At 40.8% G+C, this 19,372-nt stretch overlaps 1 protein-coding gene and 1 long non-coding RNA gene across 2 annotated transcripts; one reads left to right on the top strand and one right to left on the bottom strand.

The window, feature by feature from the left end:
- The first annotated feature begins 4,180 nt into the window (after nt 1–4,180).
- On the top strand, nt 4,181–7,412 carry LOC110680404 (elongation factor G, mitochondrial-like). Its single transcript, XM_021856206.1, is given in 9 exon segments — nt 4,181–4,243; nt 4,323–4,400; nt 4,402–4,629; nt 4,632–4,741; nt 5,513–5,588; nt 5,590–6,009; nt 6,011–6,065; nt 6,068–6,732; nt 6,734–7,412. Coding segments are annotated over 9 exon segments (2,244 nt in total). The 3' UTR covers nt 7,283–7,412.
- Nucleotides 7,413–14,736: 7,324 nt separating this feature from the next.
- On the bottom strand, nt 14,737–17,090 carry LOC110680405. The gene is made up of 2 exons (XR_002502863.1): nt 16,599–17,090; nt 14,737–15,335 (listed from the first exon to the last, which is right to left on the bottom strand). It is a non-coding gene; the product is annotated as an uncharacterized LOC110680405 (long non-coding RNA).
- Nucleotides 17,091–19,372: the final 2,282 nt, after the last annotated feature.

Below are 19,372 nucleotides of genomic sequence, written 5' to 3'. Positions count from 1 at the left end.
CAGCTCGAAGTCTTGCAAGTAGCGTGGAGCTACGCCTCGATTTTGTCTGCCGGATCGTCGCACATCCAGCGCCGGTTCGTCCTCCAAATTCCGAGAATCGTAGAACTCCTCCGGATCCGATTCTCCGCCAACAGCCCCTTCTTCTTTGTAACCGTCATCCTTGAATCAGCTTGATTTCTTCTTCGTTGAGCCTCCTCCACGGAGGAGGAGCCATTGCCGAGTTCAACAAAACGGGCATCACGACTCGCGACGATGTTGTCGGTACCGGGAACTAGGAACCGATAACCTTTTTGGTTCATACAATACCCCACGAACTTGAGCTTACGGGCCTTGCTGTCCAGTTTTCCCCTTTTGACATCAGGCACGTGCACGAAAGCCTCGCTCCAAAAACACGGATGTGACTCAAATCTGGCTTTCTTCCCCACCATAGCTCAAATGGTGTCTTCTGAAGCGAACGCGATGGCAATCTGTTTTGAAGGTATGTTGCCGTGAGGATCGCCTCTCCCCAAAACCTTTTCTCCAAGCCGGCATCAATTAGCATGCACGTCGCCATCTCCAAAAGAGCCCGGTTCTTCCGCTCCGCGATGCCGTTTTGTTGGGGTGAGTACGGCGTGGTGAATTGTGGCCGTATTCCCTCCTGTTTGTAGAATCGACGGAGCTCGTTATTATCGAATTCGCCGCCCCCATCAGAGCGGATCACCTTGGGCTTGCGGTTGAAACTGGGTCTCGGTCCACTTCACGTACTCCTTAATACAGTCAGCGGCTTCCTTTTTGCTTTTCAGCAGGTAGGTCACAGTGAATCTGCTAAAATCATCTATAATGTTCATCACATACCTGTTACCATTCGGCGTCTCGTTCTTCATCGGCCCATAGAGGTCGGTGTGGACAATGTCGAGGATCTGCGCCACCTTCCGCTCCGTAACAGGCGGAAACGGCAATCGGGCTGACTTGCCCTCCAAGCAGGCATTCACAAACGATCTTCAAGCCGCAGTCTACGACTTTCACACCGGTTGCCAGGTGCTCCTTGTTAATTCGCTCCACCGCTACCCAATCTCGGTGGCCAAGGCGTCTATGCCATTGGTGCTGGCAGTTCGGAAAGATGTTGACCCGATGCTATCGCCGCCGACTCTTTGGTCTTCAGGTAGTACACACCGCCGGAGCGACACCCCGTCCGCTACAACGGTATCACTGGAACTCACAACACGGCAGCCATCACTGTCAAACACCACACTCATGTTCTTCTGTGCCAATTTCGTCACTGAAATCAGGGCTGGGAGGCCAGTCCCGGCACGTATTTAACCTCACTCATTTTCTTCGGTCATTCGACCCCACGGATGACACCACTGCCTTCACCCATATTTGGGTCTTCTTCCCGTCCGCCAGTGTGATCCACCCACCAGCAAACTCCCGCAGGCGGACGTGAAAAAGGAACGATCGGATGTCATATGGGCGCTTGCCCCACTATCAATCAGCCACAGCGACGTTTTCTCACTACCCGCTTTGAAGGCGGCAAACTTCTGCTCTTACATTAGCGGCTTTTGCCTTTGCATTGCCACTAGCACCACTCTTCGATGGATTGTCATTCGGTTTCCCTTCGGCCAAGAACTTCCGGCAGTTCCTTTTCAAGTGGCTGGCCTTCTTGCAGAAGTGACACGTTCTGCTCTCCTTGCCCCGCTTGTTTTCGGAAGACCACATTGCCTTCTCCCCCTTTCCGGAAGAACCTTCGCGCTCCAAACCGGCGATGGTATTCGTCCGAAAGTTTGGACTTGGACTGTATCAATCGTTAGGTCATCTTTCGGACCGGGAGTCGAGGGCTGGTAACGATACCATCGAACGACGGGGGTAGGCTCCGGAGCAGCATACAAATTTTCACGTCCTTTTCCAATTTTGTGCCCGCTGCGTCCAACCGGTTCGAAAAGGTCATCCATCTCCAGCAGATGCCTCTCGAGATCACGGCTTCCGGAAGATTCGTGGCACATAGCTTTTTTCCAGCAGCGAAACACGGAGCGATCGCGTTGTCTTTTCGTGATATGTCTTCAGGGCATCGTACACTTCACGCGCATACTCACAGTTCTTTATCAAAGACAGTTGACTGTCCTCTAGCAGTAACACTAATGTCGCTTTCGCCTTGCGATCGTCCCGTTTTCCCACGCCACTGTTTTCAACTAACGGGAATATCGTCCTCCACCACACTCCACAGATCATCGCGGTCGAGCAGCATTCGCGCTTTGATCTTCCAGGTGGACCAGTTCGTTCCGGTTCAGTTTGGGAACGGAGAATTTCACATCGACCATCTTCACAACACTTTTTCGCGCAAACAACAACACTCTTATTCGCCCGGTGGCGGAATCCAGGTCGCACGCACGGGTACAGTACTCGACACCGCCGAAACTGTCTAAACGGGAGACCACTTTTTCACCGAAATTTTCACTCCGTCGCGAGCAGCGCTGGGCCCATAAACCTGACGGCAAGAGCTTCAGGCAGACAAGAGGAAGCTGGATTGGGATTTCGGTCGCGGAATAACTCGGTTAAACAACGCGAACAATACGGTTTAGAATTATAATTTTATTCTCTGCTTCTGGTCGGAAAACACGTTTTTACTAGAGTGCCTGTAAACAAGAGTGACGTCATGTTCCAGTTTTGACAGGTCTCCTGCTCGATTGGAACGCGGATTTGTATGGAAATGACAGTTCGCCGCTGTTCCAATTTTGACATTGACGCCACTCCTATCTAGATCCACTCTGGTTTTTTACGATAATAGTTGTTAGCTGTCAAAAAGTATACATTGGCAAGGTACGCACTCACACTAGGTGCGTTAGTGTTAGTAGATTACACGGAAGATTAATGTAGGTGAGGAACTAGCAGTGCTCCCATTCCACAAGAATCTTCGTTTGATTTTTATTTGTTTTTATCCTCACCTTGACAACCACAACAAAGATTGGCAAAGCGCTTGCGCAAGATTGTCAGTTTCCTTTTAACGTGCTGCTACTCAAACCGCTTTTTGATAATCAAAAACAAAAAATGATATTCATTCTAACCAGCTTGACTTTTTTACATTCCGCTTCGGGAAGTTGTAATTTTTGCACGAGGTACACTAAAGACGCGTCAATATAATCCATTCCGTGCATCGGATCCTTCATTACCCGTATAGCAGCATATTGTTTATAAATTTGAACCTCATTGATAATCAATTTTCTAAAACTGACACTCTTCTGCTTCTGATAATCAAAAACACCAACGACATACGGGCATCGTTGTTTGTTTTGCCCATCTACTTTTGTGCCGTCTTCATTGGTACAATCATATTGGTGGTGGTGTGGTTACTTTGATGGTGGCATAAATTCAGTGAATTGAGTATGGACCAATGCACGAGTTCACTATTTGACGTTTGGGCGGTGCCGTGTTATTTACGTGACCATGGCAACGAATGAATTCGGCACCGCTCAAACGTCAAATTAGTGAACTCGTGCATCGGTCCATAGTGAGCATGATTTTTTCGTCCCTGATCAGAACGTGATCAATTTGTGATTCTGTTGGCCAATTTTTTTTTTGACATTTAACGCATTTTTCTATCTGATGAATGTATTTCGAATAAGAGTTCATACACAAAGCTCATAACACAAAAACGGTCATTTTTGACACCCTCCAACCCCTACGTTACGCATTTTGTATGAATATTTTTCGAATTTTATATGAACTGTAAAATCTTGGGAACATTATGTTATGAAATTTGTGAATAGGTCCTAAATATTCATCGAATTGCTTTGTACTTCTCAATCACTAGCTTCTTGTCGATCCGATTACGACTCGAAAGAGCGATTTTGATTCGGGAATTAGGTCGTTTAGCAGACGTTGGATAATGTACAGCTCGTGCTGATAAAAATCATCATTTTGTAATTTGTTTGCACGCATCCTCAACTAAAATGTAAGCCAGTTTTTACTGTGCCCATTCTCTCACTACATGCGATCTCGGCGTGATTGGAAATGAAACCCTTCTCACTGTGAACTGTCAAAATCGCAGTCATGCATGCTTGTTTTCTGTCCTCGTCCTTCAGTCTCACGCGCTCGGTCCGGTTTTGCGTGCAGTCTTTCGGTGCAGTTTTTTGCAAGTAAATTTCGGTAAATTTATTGCATCAACAAGCTTCCTGGTCTCCCGAAAAGGATTGGAACCGTGTCCAAAATGACCATCAGTAGTTTCCTGCGTGTGCGCCACTCTCTGGCCGCGGCAAAGTGCGTTCTTGAGGTTGGTGCATTCGTCTTTGGGTTATATAACTAAGATGGGCATTTACCGGGATTCTAATCCGTTTTACGTGCCTTTTTAGAATGCTAAGCAATCGTTCTCGAGTCATGCGGCCTTCGCCGAGCACGCCAAGTTGGAGAGAATCCGGAACATCGGTATTTTCGGCGCATATTGACAGCGGAAAGACGACGCTGACCGAGCGCATTTTGTTCTACACGGGGCGGATCAAGCAGATGCATGAAGTCAAGGGAAAGGACAATGTGGGAGCCACTATGGATTCGATGGAACTGGAACGACAGCGCGGTATTACGATTCAGTCCGCTGCCACTTACACAATGTGGAAGGACCACAATATTAACATCATCGATACGCCCCGGTCATGTGGATTTCCACCGTGGAGGTTGAGCGCGCTCTTCGTGTTCTGGACGGTGCCATTCTGGTTCTGTGCAGTGTGGGAGGCGTTCAGAGTCAAACTTTGACCGTTAATCGGCAAATGAAGAGGTATGCTATGATTTGTAATTGATACATGTCTGGTAGCAGGACTCTTTTCAGAGTCTTGGACTCTATTTTAATGCAAGTCGCTAAACAGTCTATGTCTAATGGAAGGTCTCTAAAGTCTATTTTAACCAAAATGATCTCTAACGTCACTGTTTTCTTCATTCTGTTTACAGTGAATATTGGTGCAAAGTTTTAAGGGCTTTAGAAAAACCTTCAGAGACTAAACTTGGTATATTCAACACATTCCTCAGGAATTTCGTCTGTGATTCTTCGAAGAAAAGCCTCAGGAATACTTTTAGTGATTTCTTCAAGGATTCCTTTTGCAAAAAAAAATTCTAAAGGTTCCTCCATCAATTATCACTAAAATTACTCCAGCATTTTTAATGATAGAATGCATAGAATATTCCCCCGAAATTTGTCCTGGGAAATGCTTGAGCACTTCAACGCTACTTGCTCCAATAATTTACACAGGATTTTTTTCCCTATCACACAATGCAGCTCACAATCCTTCGAACAAATTAAGCATTTCAGATGACATATATCGATTTCGACGTTTCTGTGACTTGTCAGACTTGATAAAGAAGTTCAATCCCTCAAATTGTCTGAGGAATCAGTCTTTTGTTCATGGCTCTTGTTATATTTCTTGGTTTCTGCTTATTCTCATTTTTCAAGCAAGAAGTCTCTAAAGTTCCCATTATTGAGACGCTCAGTCGCTACCAGCCTTGTGATTGTAGATTGATAGATTTATAACCTGGAGCACATTTATCATTTCAGATACAACGTTCCGTGCTTGGCTTTCATCAACAAGTTGGATCGAACCGGGGCCAATCCGTACCGTGTGTTGGGCCAGAATGCGTTCCAAACTGAATCACAATGCCGCCTTCATCCAGCTGCCGATCGGCGTGGAAAGCAACTGCAAAGGAATTGTCGATTTGGTCAAGCAGAGGGCTCTGTACTTTGAGGACCACTTGGGACTGACAGTTCGAGAGGATGAGATTCCCCAGGAAATGCGGGCGGAGAGTGACGAGCGTCGCCATGAATTGATTGAGCACTTGTCCAATGTTGACGAATCTATCGGGGAACTGTTCTTGGAGGAAAAAACGCCAACGGAACAGGTCATTATGGCCGCAATACGTAGGTCAGCTCTGAAGAGGACATTTACACCGGTTTTGGTGGGAACGGCGTTGAAGAACAAAGGTGTGCAGCCTCTGTTGGATGCAGTTCTGAACTATTTGCCCCATCCGGGAGAGGTCGAGAATATTGCCCTTATTTGAAAAGAAGGGCAAGGAACCACAGCAGATTATGCTGGATCCGGCCCGAGATGGAAAAGTCCTTTTGTTGGATTGGCGTTCAAATTGGAAGCCGGTCGGTTTGGTCAGCTGACCTATTTGCGTTGTTACCAAGGTGTACTCAGGAAGGGAGACAGCATTTTCAACGTCCGCTCAGGAAAGAAGGTCCGATTGGCTCGCTTGGTCCGACTACACTCGAATAACATGGAAGATGTGAACGAAGTCTACGCAGGGGACATTTTCGCCCTGTTCGGTGTCGATTGCGCTAGCGGTGATACCTTCGTGACTAATCCCGATTTAGAGCTCTCTATGGAGTCTATTTTCGTGCCTGACCCAGTTGTCTCGATGGCAATCAAACCAGCCAACAACAAGGATCGTGACAACTTCTCCAAGGCAGTCGCCCGGTTTACCAAAGAGGATCCAACCTTCCGGTTTGCCTACGATACCGATATCAAGGAAACGCTCGTCTCGGGAATGGGTGAATTGCATCTGGAAATCTACGCGCAACGAATGGAACGTGAGTACAACTGCCCAGTCATTCTAGGTAAGCCGAAAGTAGCCTTTCGTGAAACTCTAGTAGCTCCCTGTGAATTCGACTTTCTGCATAAGAAGCAGTCTGGTGGACAGGGTCAGTATGCTCGAGTAACGGGTGTTCTGGAGCCACTGCCACCCCATCAGAACACAACCATCGAGTTTACCGACGAAAACCGTTGGTACCAACGTCCCGAAACAGTTCGTGCCCGGAATTGAAAAGGGTTTCCGTCAGATGGCCGAGAAGGGTCTGTTATCCGGGCACAAACTTTCCGGTATCAAATTCCGCCTGCAGGATGGTGCCCACCATATCGTGGATTCCTCAGAATTGGCCTTCATGTTGGCTGCGCAAGGAGCAATCAAGAGCGTCTTCGAGAACGGAAGCTGGCAAATTTTGGAACCAATCATGATGGTCGAGGTGACGGCACCGGAAGAATTCCAAGGAACGGTCATCGGACAGCTGAACAAGCGACATGGTATCATCACTGGCACTGAGGGCTCCGAAGGATGGTTCACGGTTTATGCCGAAGTTCCCCTCAACGACATGTTTGGCTATGCAGGAGAACTTCGATCCAGTACGCAGGGCAAGGGCGAGTTTAGCATGGAGTACAGTCGGTATTCGCCGTGCAAACCGGATGTCCAGGAGAAGCTGATGCAGGACTACCAAATTGCGCAGGGTAATGTGGTGGTGGACGCCAAGAAGCAGCAGAAGAAGAAAAACTGAGGGCTTTCGTTTGGAAAGCGGGATGAAAAGCGGGTGCTGATCTGTACATACTAGGATTAATTGAAACTATGTTACATTCAAGATAGGCTAACTAATTGGAACAAATCATTAAAATGATTACAAATCAAAACTGTGCATTGCGTTTTAATTTGCCCAAGAATTATCAATCGATCTTAATACCTAACACTAATCAGTACTTTTCAGTCCTTTTTTCTACTATTGATCCTTGTTTGGACCCGTGCCTTCGATTTTTCGTTGTACTCGTTGGCGAAAGCTAGCGGTGGTAATCCTTCTTGGACACCGTCTTGGGAAAAAACCTCTCGAAGGTCATGTCTTCTTTCGTTTATTCACTAAACAAAAGGAAGGGTGAATACCATCAGTGCACCAGATTCCGCTCATTTAAGGGAAGTTATGTGTTTGAATGTTTATTATGTAATAACTATTGTGTCGATCAATACTATTTTTATGTCACAATGTAGCTCCAAGTATAGGTAATCGACGGCAAAATAAAAAGAATTTGAAAAACTTTCATAAAAAAATATTTAATTGCATTTGTTACTGCAACGTAGTGTTCCTATTTTCGCTCACGGTAAACAGATTTCGTGACGAACTTACTAAAAATGCATTATTTCGAATTTCGTTATTTATCCTGATATTTTTTGTGGTCAAACCATAGCTACTACTGCAATAAAGAAGGCTGTATACTAAAATCGACATTTCTTTAAAATTTTGTTTATTTTTTTTGCATGAGCGGTTATTGGAACACACAAACATACCTAGTGACCCAATAACCGCTCACGAGGTCTTGTGTTTTTAATATAAAGAATTATTTAATCAAATGAAAATATTTTAAGACGACTTCATTTGAAAGTTTTTAATATTGCTAGAATATATCCGTGCGAAAAATGTTGGTTTTTGACACGAAAAATCAATTTTTACACTAGTGAGCGGAAATAGGGGCATGAGCGGATACTGGTGCACTGATGGTATCTTAAATCACAACTTCCTTCCAAAACAGAGGGGTTTAAAACTGTCACTAAACGTGGCAAGAATGAAAAAAGGACGTTTCTCCGGAATGCGCACTTTCTTCCTAGGGTGAAATGGATAATGTTGATAATTGCAACGAAATGAGCAATCAGTTCGATGCCCTAGACAAATTTTCCGAACACCAAATCGAAGCAGCCTCTAGCCCAAGCTCTTTGATTCAAGTGAGGAAACAAAGAGTACCGCCTATCGTGGTCAGTTGTTCCGAATTTGGGGGATTCAGGCAGGAGATCTTGAACTCCATTAGGGAAATCAAGGCCTCCTTCCAAATCGCAAAGAGAGGAGACTGTCGCGTTTTGCCGGAAATTCTTAAAGATCGCGAACTTCTTCTCAAACATCTAGAAGAAGCACAAATTTTACACATAAAACTGAACGTTTGTTCAAAGTCGTCTTGAAAGGTCTCGCGAGTGACTTTAAGTCACCTGAAGAGATCAAAAATGGAATAAATGATTTACTTGGATTTTCCCCAGTCCAAGTAATCATTATGAAAAAGAGAACCCAATCTGGCATTGTTCGGAAAGGGTTTTCTCAAGAATATTATTTAGTTCACTTTAACAATTAGCTAATAATTGTTAAAGCTTTAGAAAAAGCAAAACTTATGTTCGATATCCGTGTGACGTGGAAACATTTCCAGAAGCCTGGAGGAAATTACCACAACCCCACTCAGTGCCGTCGGTGACAAAAGTGGGGTCATGGTACAAAAAATTGTCGCATATATGCTAAATGCATGATTTGCGGAGGTTCTTCTCACGCCAAGGACGTATGTCCAGTGAAGGAAGATAAGTTCTTATGCGCCAATTGCAAGGGCAATCATTAGTCAAATTTTTGGTCTTGCCCTTCGGACAAGAGAGTCGTTGATGCTCGTGCCAGGCAGATGAAAGATAATATCCGTTACGATAACGGTCGTTTCCGGAATTTACCTGGTAGAGTAACGAACAATGCTCATTTTTCAGTTAACGATCGCTTGATCATGAATCATGGTGGTGGTTGGTCCCTAGTGATAAATCCTACCTCCGTTCTGGTCACGATCTTCAGATTATCGTGATTCGTCAACATTCTTATTGATAAAGTGGGGGGACAGGCTTGAAATGGGGTTTGAAAGAAAAGAATGTCAGAACAGGTATCCACCGGCGACGCCAAACGGACCAACGTAATGTGGTGTAATCTGGGATTTGTGGATTGAATACTGATATTTTTTGCCAAGCATCAATATGGGTGACTTCCGAGGATAGCGAAACGTAAGAGGGGTTATGACAAGGTTGTGGGTAAATCCATCACATTGGGGTTGTGACTCTGTCTTGTCAGGAATAGGGTCTGATTGGTATTGTAGTATGCAATAGAGTTCGGAATTGATAAACAGACTTTGAGGAAAGAAGTTTTGAACGTAAGGCAGCAGCACCTTGGATCTTGGAGGGCGTTGGTCTGGAGAGTTGGGGCAGCTGTTTATGCTGGGTTACATTACGTAGAAAGTGGAATCTGTTTTGCTTCGCACACGGAGAAATATTTTTACCTAATTTTTGAGTTTACTTTACCCAAAATTAAGTATATCGATTATAGTTTCAACCCAAAATCTCTCGGTTTTCTCTTTCTCCCACACGAATGTTGTCAAAAATAGAGAGAGCTGCATCCACCCAATGGGGGTACTTTGGCCCAATAAGCCAAATTTGGGTAAATGCAACTTTTCTTATGTTTGGGTCGAAAGAACTCAATTTTGCGTTAAATCAACCCAAAATTAAGTATATTTTTCTAATGGAATTAAAGCCAAACTACCTAGTGGGGACCTTGGAAATTTAGCCAAAATTGAGTTATTGGGCTCAACTACGGAATTGCGTTGAAACAACCCAAAATTGAGTTGAATTCCGTCTCCGTGCATAAATTATGGGAAGTATTTGAAAATGGTTTCTTGTTCAGATTTTGTAACGCTAGAAAGAATCTTTAGCTCGGCGTTATATTAGGAGGTTATTATAGTGCAGGGTCGAAGAGAGGATGAATATTTGATCACTTAAACTTTACGCTGCAAGATATCCGTAGTCGTTTTTCGTTTTTTTTTTCTGATGTACAGGTATAAACAGGTATATTTAGCCTAAATAATGAACAATCATACGCGTAGAGCCTACGGGTCATGAAGTTAGGATTGAAATCAAAATAATATTGCGCATTTCTTTCACACCACAGGATTATCGCAGAAGTTTTTACATGTGCGGAGGTGCCGGTAGAGGTGCGCGATTGCGTCGAGTCGGGTCGGTGTTTTCAGCGGACTCATATTTCGCAAATCGAAGAATGAGTGCTCTGAGGGCATCAACATGATTCGATGCGGTCTCACACTTTTATTTGTGCTTTTGCACTTGTCTTATTAAATAGGAATACTTTGTGTTAGGGAAAGTGGAGGAGAATAAATTATGATTTATTAGAATTTTCTAATAGAGGCAGAGTTCACATGTTACTTAGGTATTTGAAAGCAAATGAGAACCACATTAAATAATAGATAAACACTAATGCTCATATTTTTATATTTTTATATTTTTCATTTCATCACGGTCCTCATTGCCCGAGCGGAGTCGACAAAACTCGAGGTGGATAGAATCGACGGAACTACGATACGGAAAAGTAACAGATGAGAAACTATCGATACATTTATTCAACTATAAAAATCACGTTTTAACGTAATAACTTTATTTCTTTCTTCTCGTTCCAGCAATCCAACAGCCAAACCATTTCTACTATCTTTTCACTTCCTCTTCGTTACATTTATAGTCCCTCTGGTACTGAATCGAATGGCGCATTCCGCTTTTATTAGCGCTGTCTTTGCTGTACGTTGAGCATGGTGTCGGAGGTGGTGTGCTCTGTAGAACATCTGATGTGCTACACGGCACGCCACTTCCGACATTTTGTTTGGTGTGCGGGATGGGCAGTGCTGGTGATGAGGTGGAGGGCGCTATTCGGTTTAGTGGCAGAGGGACTATATCTATTTAATGTATCTGAAACTTGTGGGACCGCTTTAATTCCGGCGCCTGCTTGTGGAAGAACCCGGTGTGCTAAACGGTATAGGACATGTTAACGGGGGAGGCTTGGTAGGTCCTCACCCAGCCCGTGTCTAGATTGGCGGATAATTGTCTGCCAGGGTGTGGATTGAGCAATTACAATTACAATTACAACGATCGCTTGATCATGAATCATACCCATCAGGAAGATCATAACCATGCTCATTCTCAAACTAATTTTAATCCGTCAGGTAGCCGTTCGAATCTTTCAATTTCGAATGTATCTACCCACGGAAAATCCTTTGCCAATATCGTAGCAGGTAATTTGAACTCCTCCCCTATTCGTACTATGAGTACCCATTCTATTTGTTTCAAATCAAATGGAAAAAAACCCTACCGCCACAGGTAACTCCTACTCCGCTTCTTCGTCTACCGAAATGTACCCACTTCAAGTGATATGTCTGCCTCTGATATTAATTTTCTAACTGAACAATTGAATCTAATGATTGATGCAATGCTCAGAGCCACCACTATGACTGAAGCAGTCCAAATTGGTGTAAAACTTGCTAATCAAATTGTTATTGGATTACGTTTTCCTAATGGATCCAAATAATAATTTAAATATTTTAAATTGGAATGCTCGTTCTCTGAATGGTAAAGAGGACGAACTGTTTAATTTTCTTACAGCTAATAACGTGCATATGTATAGCAGTTATTACTGAAACGTATTTGGAACCTGGATCCAAACTCAAAAGAGATCCTAACTTTTTTAATTATCGAAATGATCGGCTTGATGGGGCATGTTGGGGAGTTGCACTCATCATTCATAGGCGTAAAAAACAACAACTGTTTTCGTCATTTGAAACTAAAGTTTTTGAAACTTTAGGTGTTTCTGTTGAAACACAGCTAGGTAAATATACTTTCATAGCTGCCTATTTGCCTTGTCAATGCTCTGGACAGCTAGTTAATTTGCTCTAAACTGACAAACTCGCAATAAGTCAATTTTTTTTGTCATTGGTGACTTTAATGCCAAACATCGGTCATGGAATAATTCTCAAAGTAATTCTAACGACAGAATTTCATTTGATATTTCTCAATTCAATGCGCTAATAGCCCTACATGTTTTTCCTCTTCTAGAAATCCATCTACGATTGACTTGGTCTTAACCGACTCTAGTCATCTTTGTAGCCAACTGATTATTCATGCTGATTTTGATTCTGATCATGTCCCTGTTACATTTCAAATATCCCATGAAGCGATTCTCAATCCTATGAGATCCACTTTGAATTATTTTCGAGCCGACTGGAATATATATGTAACGTATATTGACTCTTAATGTTAACATTTCTTTACAAACTAAACTTGATATTGACAATGCTCTTGAAACTTTAACAAATTCCATTGTTGAAGCCAGGAGCCTTGCAATTCCAAAATGTGAAGTAAAATTTGAATCCGTGATTATAGACGATGATCTTAAACTCTTGATCCGTCTTCCTGCTATGAAAATTATCCGTCGATCCTGCTATGAAAATTATAATTGTAATTGTAATGACCGTATATCACCCATTGATGCACATTTCATTGCTACAATAAAGCAATGCTACATTGCATTCATAAAATGGAATTAAAGCATTATTGCACGCATATTGCAGAATAAAAGCAATGATGCATTGCACTTGTTGAATTAAAGTTAAAATACGGTAATACCTTAATGCTTGTGGTTACTTGGGTATATGGCAGGATTTGCAAAAAGATATCAAGAAACGTTTTGAAATTAAGATTTCTCAATTGACCCTGGCTCTAAGCCCTTTTGGAAATTATCTAAACTTTTGAAAAAACCTCAGAAGCCAATACCAGCATTGATAGATGAAAACAAATCATTACTAGATAATTGCGAAAAAGCTCAAAAGCTTGCTATGCAGTTTGAAATCGCGCACAATTTTAATTTAGGACTTACTAGTCCAATTGAAAATCAAGTTACTCAGGACTTCGAAAATATTCTAAATCAAGAGAACGTCGAGTGTCGAGTGCTCGACACTGAAGAAGTCTGTAAGTCGCAGACGAAATAGGCCTATCTGTCAAGATAAGCAACACATATTAGAGTTTAAAGGTATTTGCTCGCCTTACAAGTGATTTTAGCATTTTATTTATTTTTTTTTTGCAAAAGTGAAGTGTTAAAGTTCGATTTGTAGTTTTAAACATACTCTAATAATCCCTCCCCTAAATTTAATATAAAAAGTGTAGTGTTGCCCTGATAGTAATTAAATGATCATCTCATCACTTTGTTATCAAATCTGAGGGAGAGGAGACAGCTGGCTTAGATTGCGAGCTGCGAAAAGTCAAGGGAACCTGTCATCAACTGTCACTGGAAAACCGCACATTCGAAGGGCAGAGCGTGAAAAACCGACAAAATTTGGTCAAACTTAAACTGGATGTGATTGAATATTCAGGTTGTTTTTCTGTGCTCTCGCATATAGAATCGTTGATTATTTAAATATTGTCGATTGGACTCAAATTGCTATTGAAATTGTTTTATTTTGTGATCTTTTTGATAACAAATAGGATATGAAAATGGTTTTGGCATAGTTTGTGCTCTCCGAACCATTGTGCGAAACCCAAACATGAGAAGAAGAAATCAAAGAAGCCAAAAAAAAAAAAAAACAAGCCAGTTGTCAGTGAGCTGTCTCCTCTCTCTCAGTATCAAATCATCCTTACTGGGAAGATTTCACATGAGAAGAGTTTGTTCATTTTTCTTTGTTTGTTCTATATTATAACGAACAGACGACTGAATACTAAAGCTTTGCCTATTCCATAGTAATTTTCATATAAACTGTATGCACAACCAAATCTTTTCCAAATAATAGACTCCGTTCTAGCATAGGGGAGCAAAAAACTTCAGTCTAGTGTACATACAGGTTTTTCATATAAAAAAATCCATTTTTAGAATTCAGGTAGATTTAACCATTTTGACAAACAAACATTTGATTGAACAGGATTACAGTACATCAGCCAGTACATAGGCCAGATAGCTGTAACGGTATATGCGCAGCAAGACCAAGCTGAGGATCGTGGGTTCCAATTCTATCGGTCGAGAATCTAAAGGAAATTTTCTCGATTTCCCAGGGCGTGGAGTATCTTCGTGCTTGCCTCTCAATATACATATGAAAAAATGGTCAATTGACAGAGAAAGCTCTTAGTTAATAACTGTGGAAATGCTCATAAGCTCAAGCTGAGAAGCAGACTCTATCCCAGTAAAATTGTCCTACTGATTAGCATAATTTCAAACAATGCATTCATTTCTCATATCAGGGTGTTCTGTAATAGGCAACACTATCATGGTTGTTTGGTAAAACTAATATATAAAAAAATATTTAAAAAATCCTATAATGTCTGAAGTGATATCTTTTCTCATATGAAAATGAAGTCGAATTACGTTTTACAATCGTTTATTATATCAATAGTTGTCAGGTTCAAGTTTCACAATTGGTTAAGTCTTATTCACTGAACGTCATCGTATTCGGTTTAAACGGTTGAGGTCTGTATTTCAACCGAGAATGCTTTCTAATAATTGAGACACGCGTTCGAATACTTCTATTACTTATCTCATTTTCATTTATAAAATTGTGGTCTAATTGGGTAAAAGAGCTTATTTCAGCCATACTATTCTATACTGATAATATGTATGGCAATTGCGATGCAACTACATTGACCTAGAGGTACTGCTGGTAGCACCTGATCTTACGGTTGGCCCTTCACCTATCCATGATTTATTTCCGGTTCCAGATTCTCCCAGATACATATTTGAGCAGTTGTGCTGTCTTCTTCAGTCGAATCACAACTCGTGCCACATGTTTGGCTCTATAAATCTAACAACTTTCAACGATGACGGCGGACGACCTGTCCTAGATCGTCTCTCAAACTTGCGTCTCGGAAGCGTCTCGTTCTCCGTATCCGGTGTCGTTGTGCTTCGTTCCGGCAGTTTTGTTGCCACCCCGCGACGAGTTCATCCAGAATTCGTGTTTCAGTTTCTGGTTTTGGGGAACGCGGTGGTATTGAGATGACGTCACCATCAATAACGACGTGCACGTGGTGGGGGATAGAAAGTAAGTTTGCGTCAGGTAAACCAGTTGGTGTGGTTCTAGTTATAGTTAGGCTTATGTTGAACATCGGATTAGAGTTTATCTTCTATTCTGTTTGATGGTATTTTGCTATTGTATGAAAATTTGTGCCTTTATTTTAGTATTATTCTATGACAATGAACTAAATGGATTATAGCTATGATTTATGCAGGTTCTGAAAGATAGTTCTCGAGGACTGTATTGAAAAATAATTAGCAACTTCATTAACTGTCCCTGAAAGGTTGAGTCAATTTTACCCACGTTTTTATTGTACTCAGTGTTATGTATATACTGCTTATAAAAGCATAACGTACGGGACAGTTATGCTTTCATTGGAAGAATTCCACGATGGTATTTTTCCATCATTTGTCGTAATATTTAAAGTCATTTAAAAGATTTACCACATGTTTAATAGGTCAAAATAGCGAAAGCTTTGAGCTCATATGTGTAGCCAGCGACATTACTTTTAACATAACCTGAAAGCTTTTTATCTTGGTTTTGTGGTTGGCCAGAAATTGCGCTACAATCAAATGCATTGGCAAAGAGAAAAAGCATCTAGAATGTCGCTAAATATTTTTGATACAGTCCTTATGAATGGCAACAAACTTGAACATAATCAATTACAACGTGCTAAGTAATTATAACGGCAAATTTATCAATATTTATTCGTCATTTCGACGATAGTTTGGAATTTGGATATTATAAGCATTTTTAAAAATATCATCAATCTTCTAGTTCTGTAAGCCATTACAATTACGATTGTTCTTTTGCTTTCTGACATGATTGATGAGACATTATTTACAACAATGTTCGAAAAAATACCATAACGAAATTTTTTTCATAGCCTAATGAACCCTACGTGAGCGATAATTGTATGAAGCTTAGATACGAAATGGTTGATAACAAACTAATAATGTCATGATTTAAAACGTTATTGCGCTTCAATAATTTGCGTGCAGGTTAATCATTCATTAATGCAACATTAAATAACACGCATTTGTCTATAACATTGCCTTGAGACTACTTTATTATGTTTTGATGCAAAACTTTCTAAAGGCTTTTTTCTGTACTGTTACACTTCAGCCACTATTCAAGCAACTATCGAATTGGAACGAAACATCAACGAGTCAATAACGTATGGCTAGAACAATGGGTGTGAATCAAGAGTCTTACATAAATCTGGGGTTTAAAATATCACACGTTTATCGAACTGTACACACACTGGACACTTAAAACCTATGAGTATTGGGCACGCGCTATGATTTGTTGGAGTTTGGTAGACAAAAAAAAATACAGGATGACGAACTGTAGCGTGTTTTAAGTTTTATGGGATGGTTTCACTTGAGTCGGTTTCGACTTTGTATGGAAGGAGTACGCATAATTGAATTGCTCTAAACCTGCGTTCGTTTCTGGTGGTTTAATTGACGGTGATGGTTGGCATCGTCCGAGTTTGTTTCCTCCTCTTCCCGCATGGTGGACAGTCTTTTGTCGATTTCATTCGATTTCTTCGATTTGCTTTCGGAGAGTCTGGAAAGAAAACGTTAATGTTAAATTTAGTATTTCTAATAAGGAGCCTTTAATACAGAGAGTTAGAAAAAATCAGAATTAAGATGATTATACTAATAAGAAACATTAAACTTCCAACGTTATGTACGTTAATAATTATTTATGCAACAAGTTGCAAAATGTTTTTTTTTTAATTTCTTTATTAGTATCATTTCTTAAATCTAGGTGTTCTGTGTTAGACAACACTATCATCCTAATTTGGTAAAACAAATTTAAGATTTTATTATCATTTTGTTAACAACATATTACATTTCATTTTCCATAGCAGTTACGACTTTTTACAGGTGAGGTGATTTCATCTGCTTATAAGAGAAAAAAAAACGCTTCCAAATTACTTAACCTAACTTAAATATATAACACATTAATCGTGGCAATAGAAGACTGTAACGATTTTTGCCTGAAATTATTAATTATTTCATTTGACATTTGTTCCAATGTGTCAACATTGGATATTCTATGCAGCATTGGCACTATATCAGGGAGGAAGCTTCAGAATCATTATCAAAATTTTATTTTGAATTCTCTGCAGAGCTTCCTTTCTGGTATTACAACAGCTAGTCCATATTGGTACAGCATACAACATAGCTGGCCTGAAAATTTGTTTGAATATCAAAAGCTTGTTCTTAAGACAAAGTTTTGATTTTCTATTAATAATGAGATAGAAACATTTTACATATTTGTTATGTTGTTTGAAGAAAGCAAACTGATTGGACGATAGCTAGAAGCTTGCAGGATTTTTGTCTGGTTGGTACAACTTTGGCATTTTTCCATTTGTCAGGAAAATATGCTGAAAAATATTTGTAAAATATATTAACTAAGAATGATAAGCTACTTTCTGGAAGTTTCTTGATGAGGATGTAGAAAATTCCATCATCGACAGGAGCTTTCATATTATTTATTTTTTTAATAATATTTCTTACTTCATGCAAATCAGTCTGTCAGGAAATTTCAAAAACGTTCTCTTGATTTAGAATGCTTTCAAAGTCCTGAGTAACTTGATTTTAAATGGACTAGTGAGTCCTAAATTAAAATTAGTCGCGCTTTCAAACTGCATAGAAAGTTTTTGAGCTTTTTCGCAATTAGTTAGTAATAATTTCTTTTCCTCTTTCAATGCCGGTGTTGGCTTCTAAGTTTTTTTTTTCAAAATTTTAGATAATTTCCAAAAGGGCTTAGAGCCATGTTCCAATTAAAAAAAAAATTATTTTCAAAATTTTGTTTTCTTATTTGTGAAAAACATTTCTTGATTTCTTTGCAAATCCTGCCATTTATTTTTCGTATTTAAATTGTGTAAAACCATTTTATTTATTAAACAAAAAAAATAGAAAGAGGAAAAAATCCCTTTGAATGATTTTGCAAAGAAATGTTAACATCAAGATTAGAGTCAATATATGTTTCATATATAAGTTAAAAGTTACCACATCAGGGAAGTCTTTTTAAAAAAATTAATATCACTACACAACTTAGAACTACACGAACAGACTGCCACGAACGGACTGCCGGTTTATTCAATCTTAAAACCCTAGCTGGCCTGCCTTCTTCCCTAAAACTGTTAACCTTGCACCTACTGACGATGGGCCTCCGGTCACGTTGTTCACTCTGGTCGGTTCCATCGGTCGTCCGTTGTCTCCGGTTTCATTCTTGAAGAATGTTGCTGACTTCGGTGTCTGGGTGCATGTCGGCGCTGGTTCCGTGGAAGCGCATGTTTTGCCAGTCAAGTGTGATGGCGAAGATCCGCGCTTAACTGCTCCCCTTTAAGTATTGCTCGTCCCGAGCAATTGCTTGTCCTCGATATGATCCGATACTTGAGGATTACGAAAGCTAACAAAGCGATTATGATGATGACACTGCTGCTGAGTGATGCAAATCCAACATTGTGTTTGAAGTCAACCAACTCTAGACGTTCCCTGTTTTGGAAATGTAGGTTTTCCAGTTCTGTCAAATTTATGTTTCTCTCAATACTAGATACTCCAATGTTGTTTGGTAGTATTGGGTGTATGATGGGATGATCGAACCAAAGTTCGTAATTTTCGAAAAGTTGATTGTTCACGGATAGTGAACAGTTGTGAAATATTATTAGGTGAATTCCAGATAACGACCGTGTATCGATCCCGCAGGTGCTATTGATGTTTACGTCTTGGTGAACGGTTATCACCAATAATGTTCCTGGGGCTATTAGTTTGGTCTCTGTTATCGGTGTCTTCTCCAACATTGGACAATGTCCGAATTCTCCTCTAAGAAGTGGTGCTTCACAAAGTTGGTCTCCTATCTCTACGAGCTGTCTCCTTTCGCAAATTGTAACTTTGTCGCTCTCTTGGCATGGCGAGGTTATTGCGAGGATCCTATGTTGACTTTTGAATACATCTCGGTGGACCAGTTTGACT

The sequence above is a fragment of the Aedes aegypti genome, unplaced genomic scaffold (assembly GCF_002204515.2).
Source record: "Aedes aegypti strain LVP_AGWG unplaced genomic scaffold, AaegL5.0 Primary Assembly AGWG_AaegL5_hic_scaff_131_PBJ_arrow, whole genome shotgun sequence".
NCBI classification, from domain to species: domain Eukaryota; kingdom Metazoa; phylum Arthropoda; class Insecta; order Diptera; family Culicidae; genus Aedes; species Aedes aegypti.
This window is presented reverse-complemented; position numbering and strand designations above follow the sequence as displayed.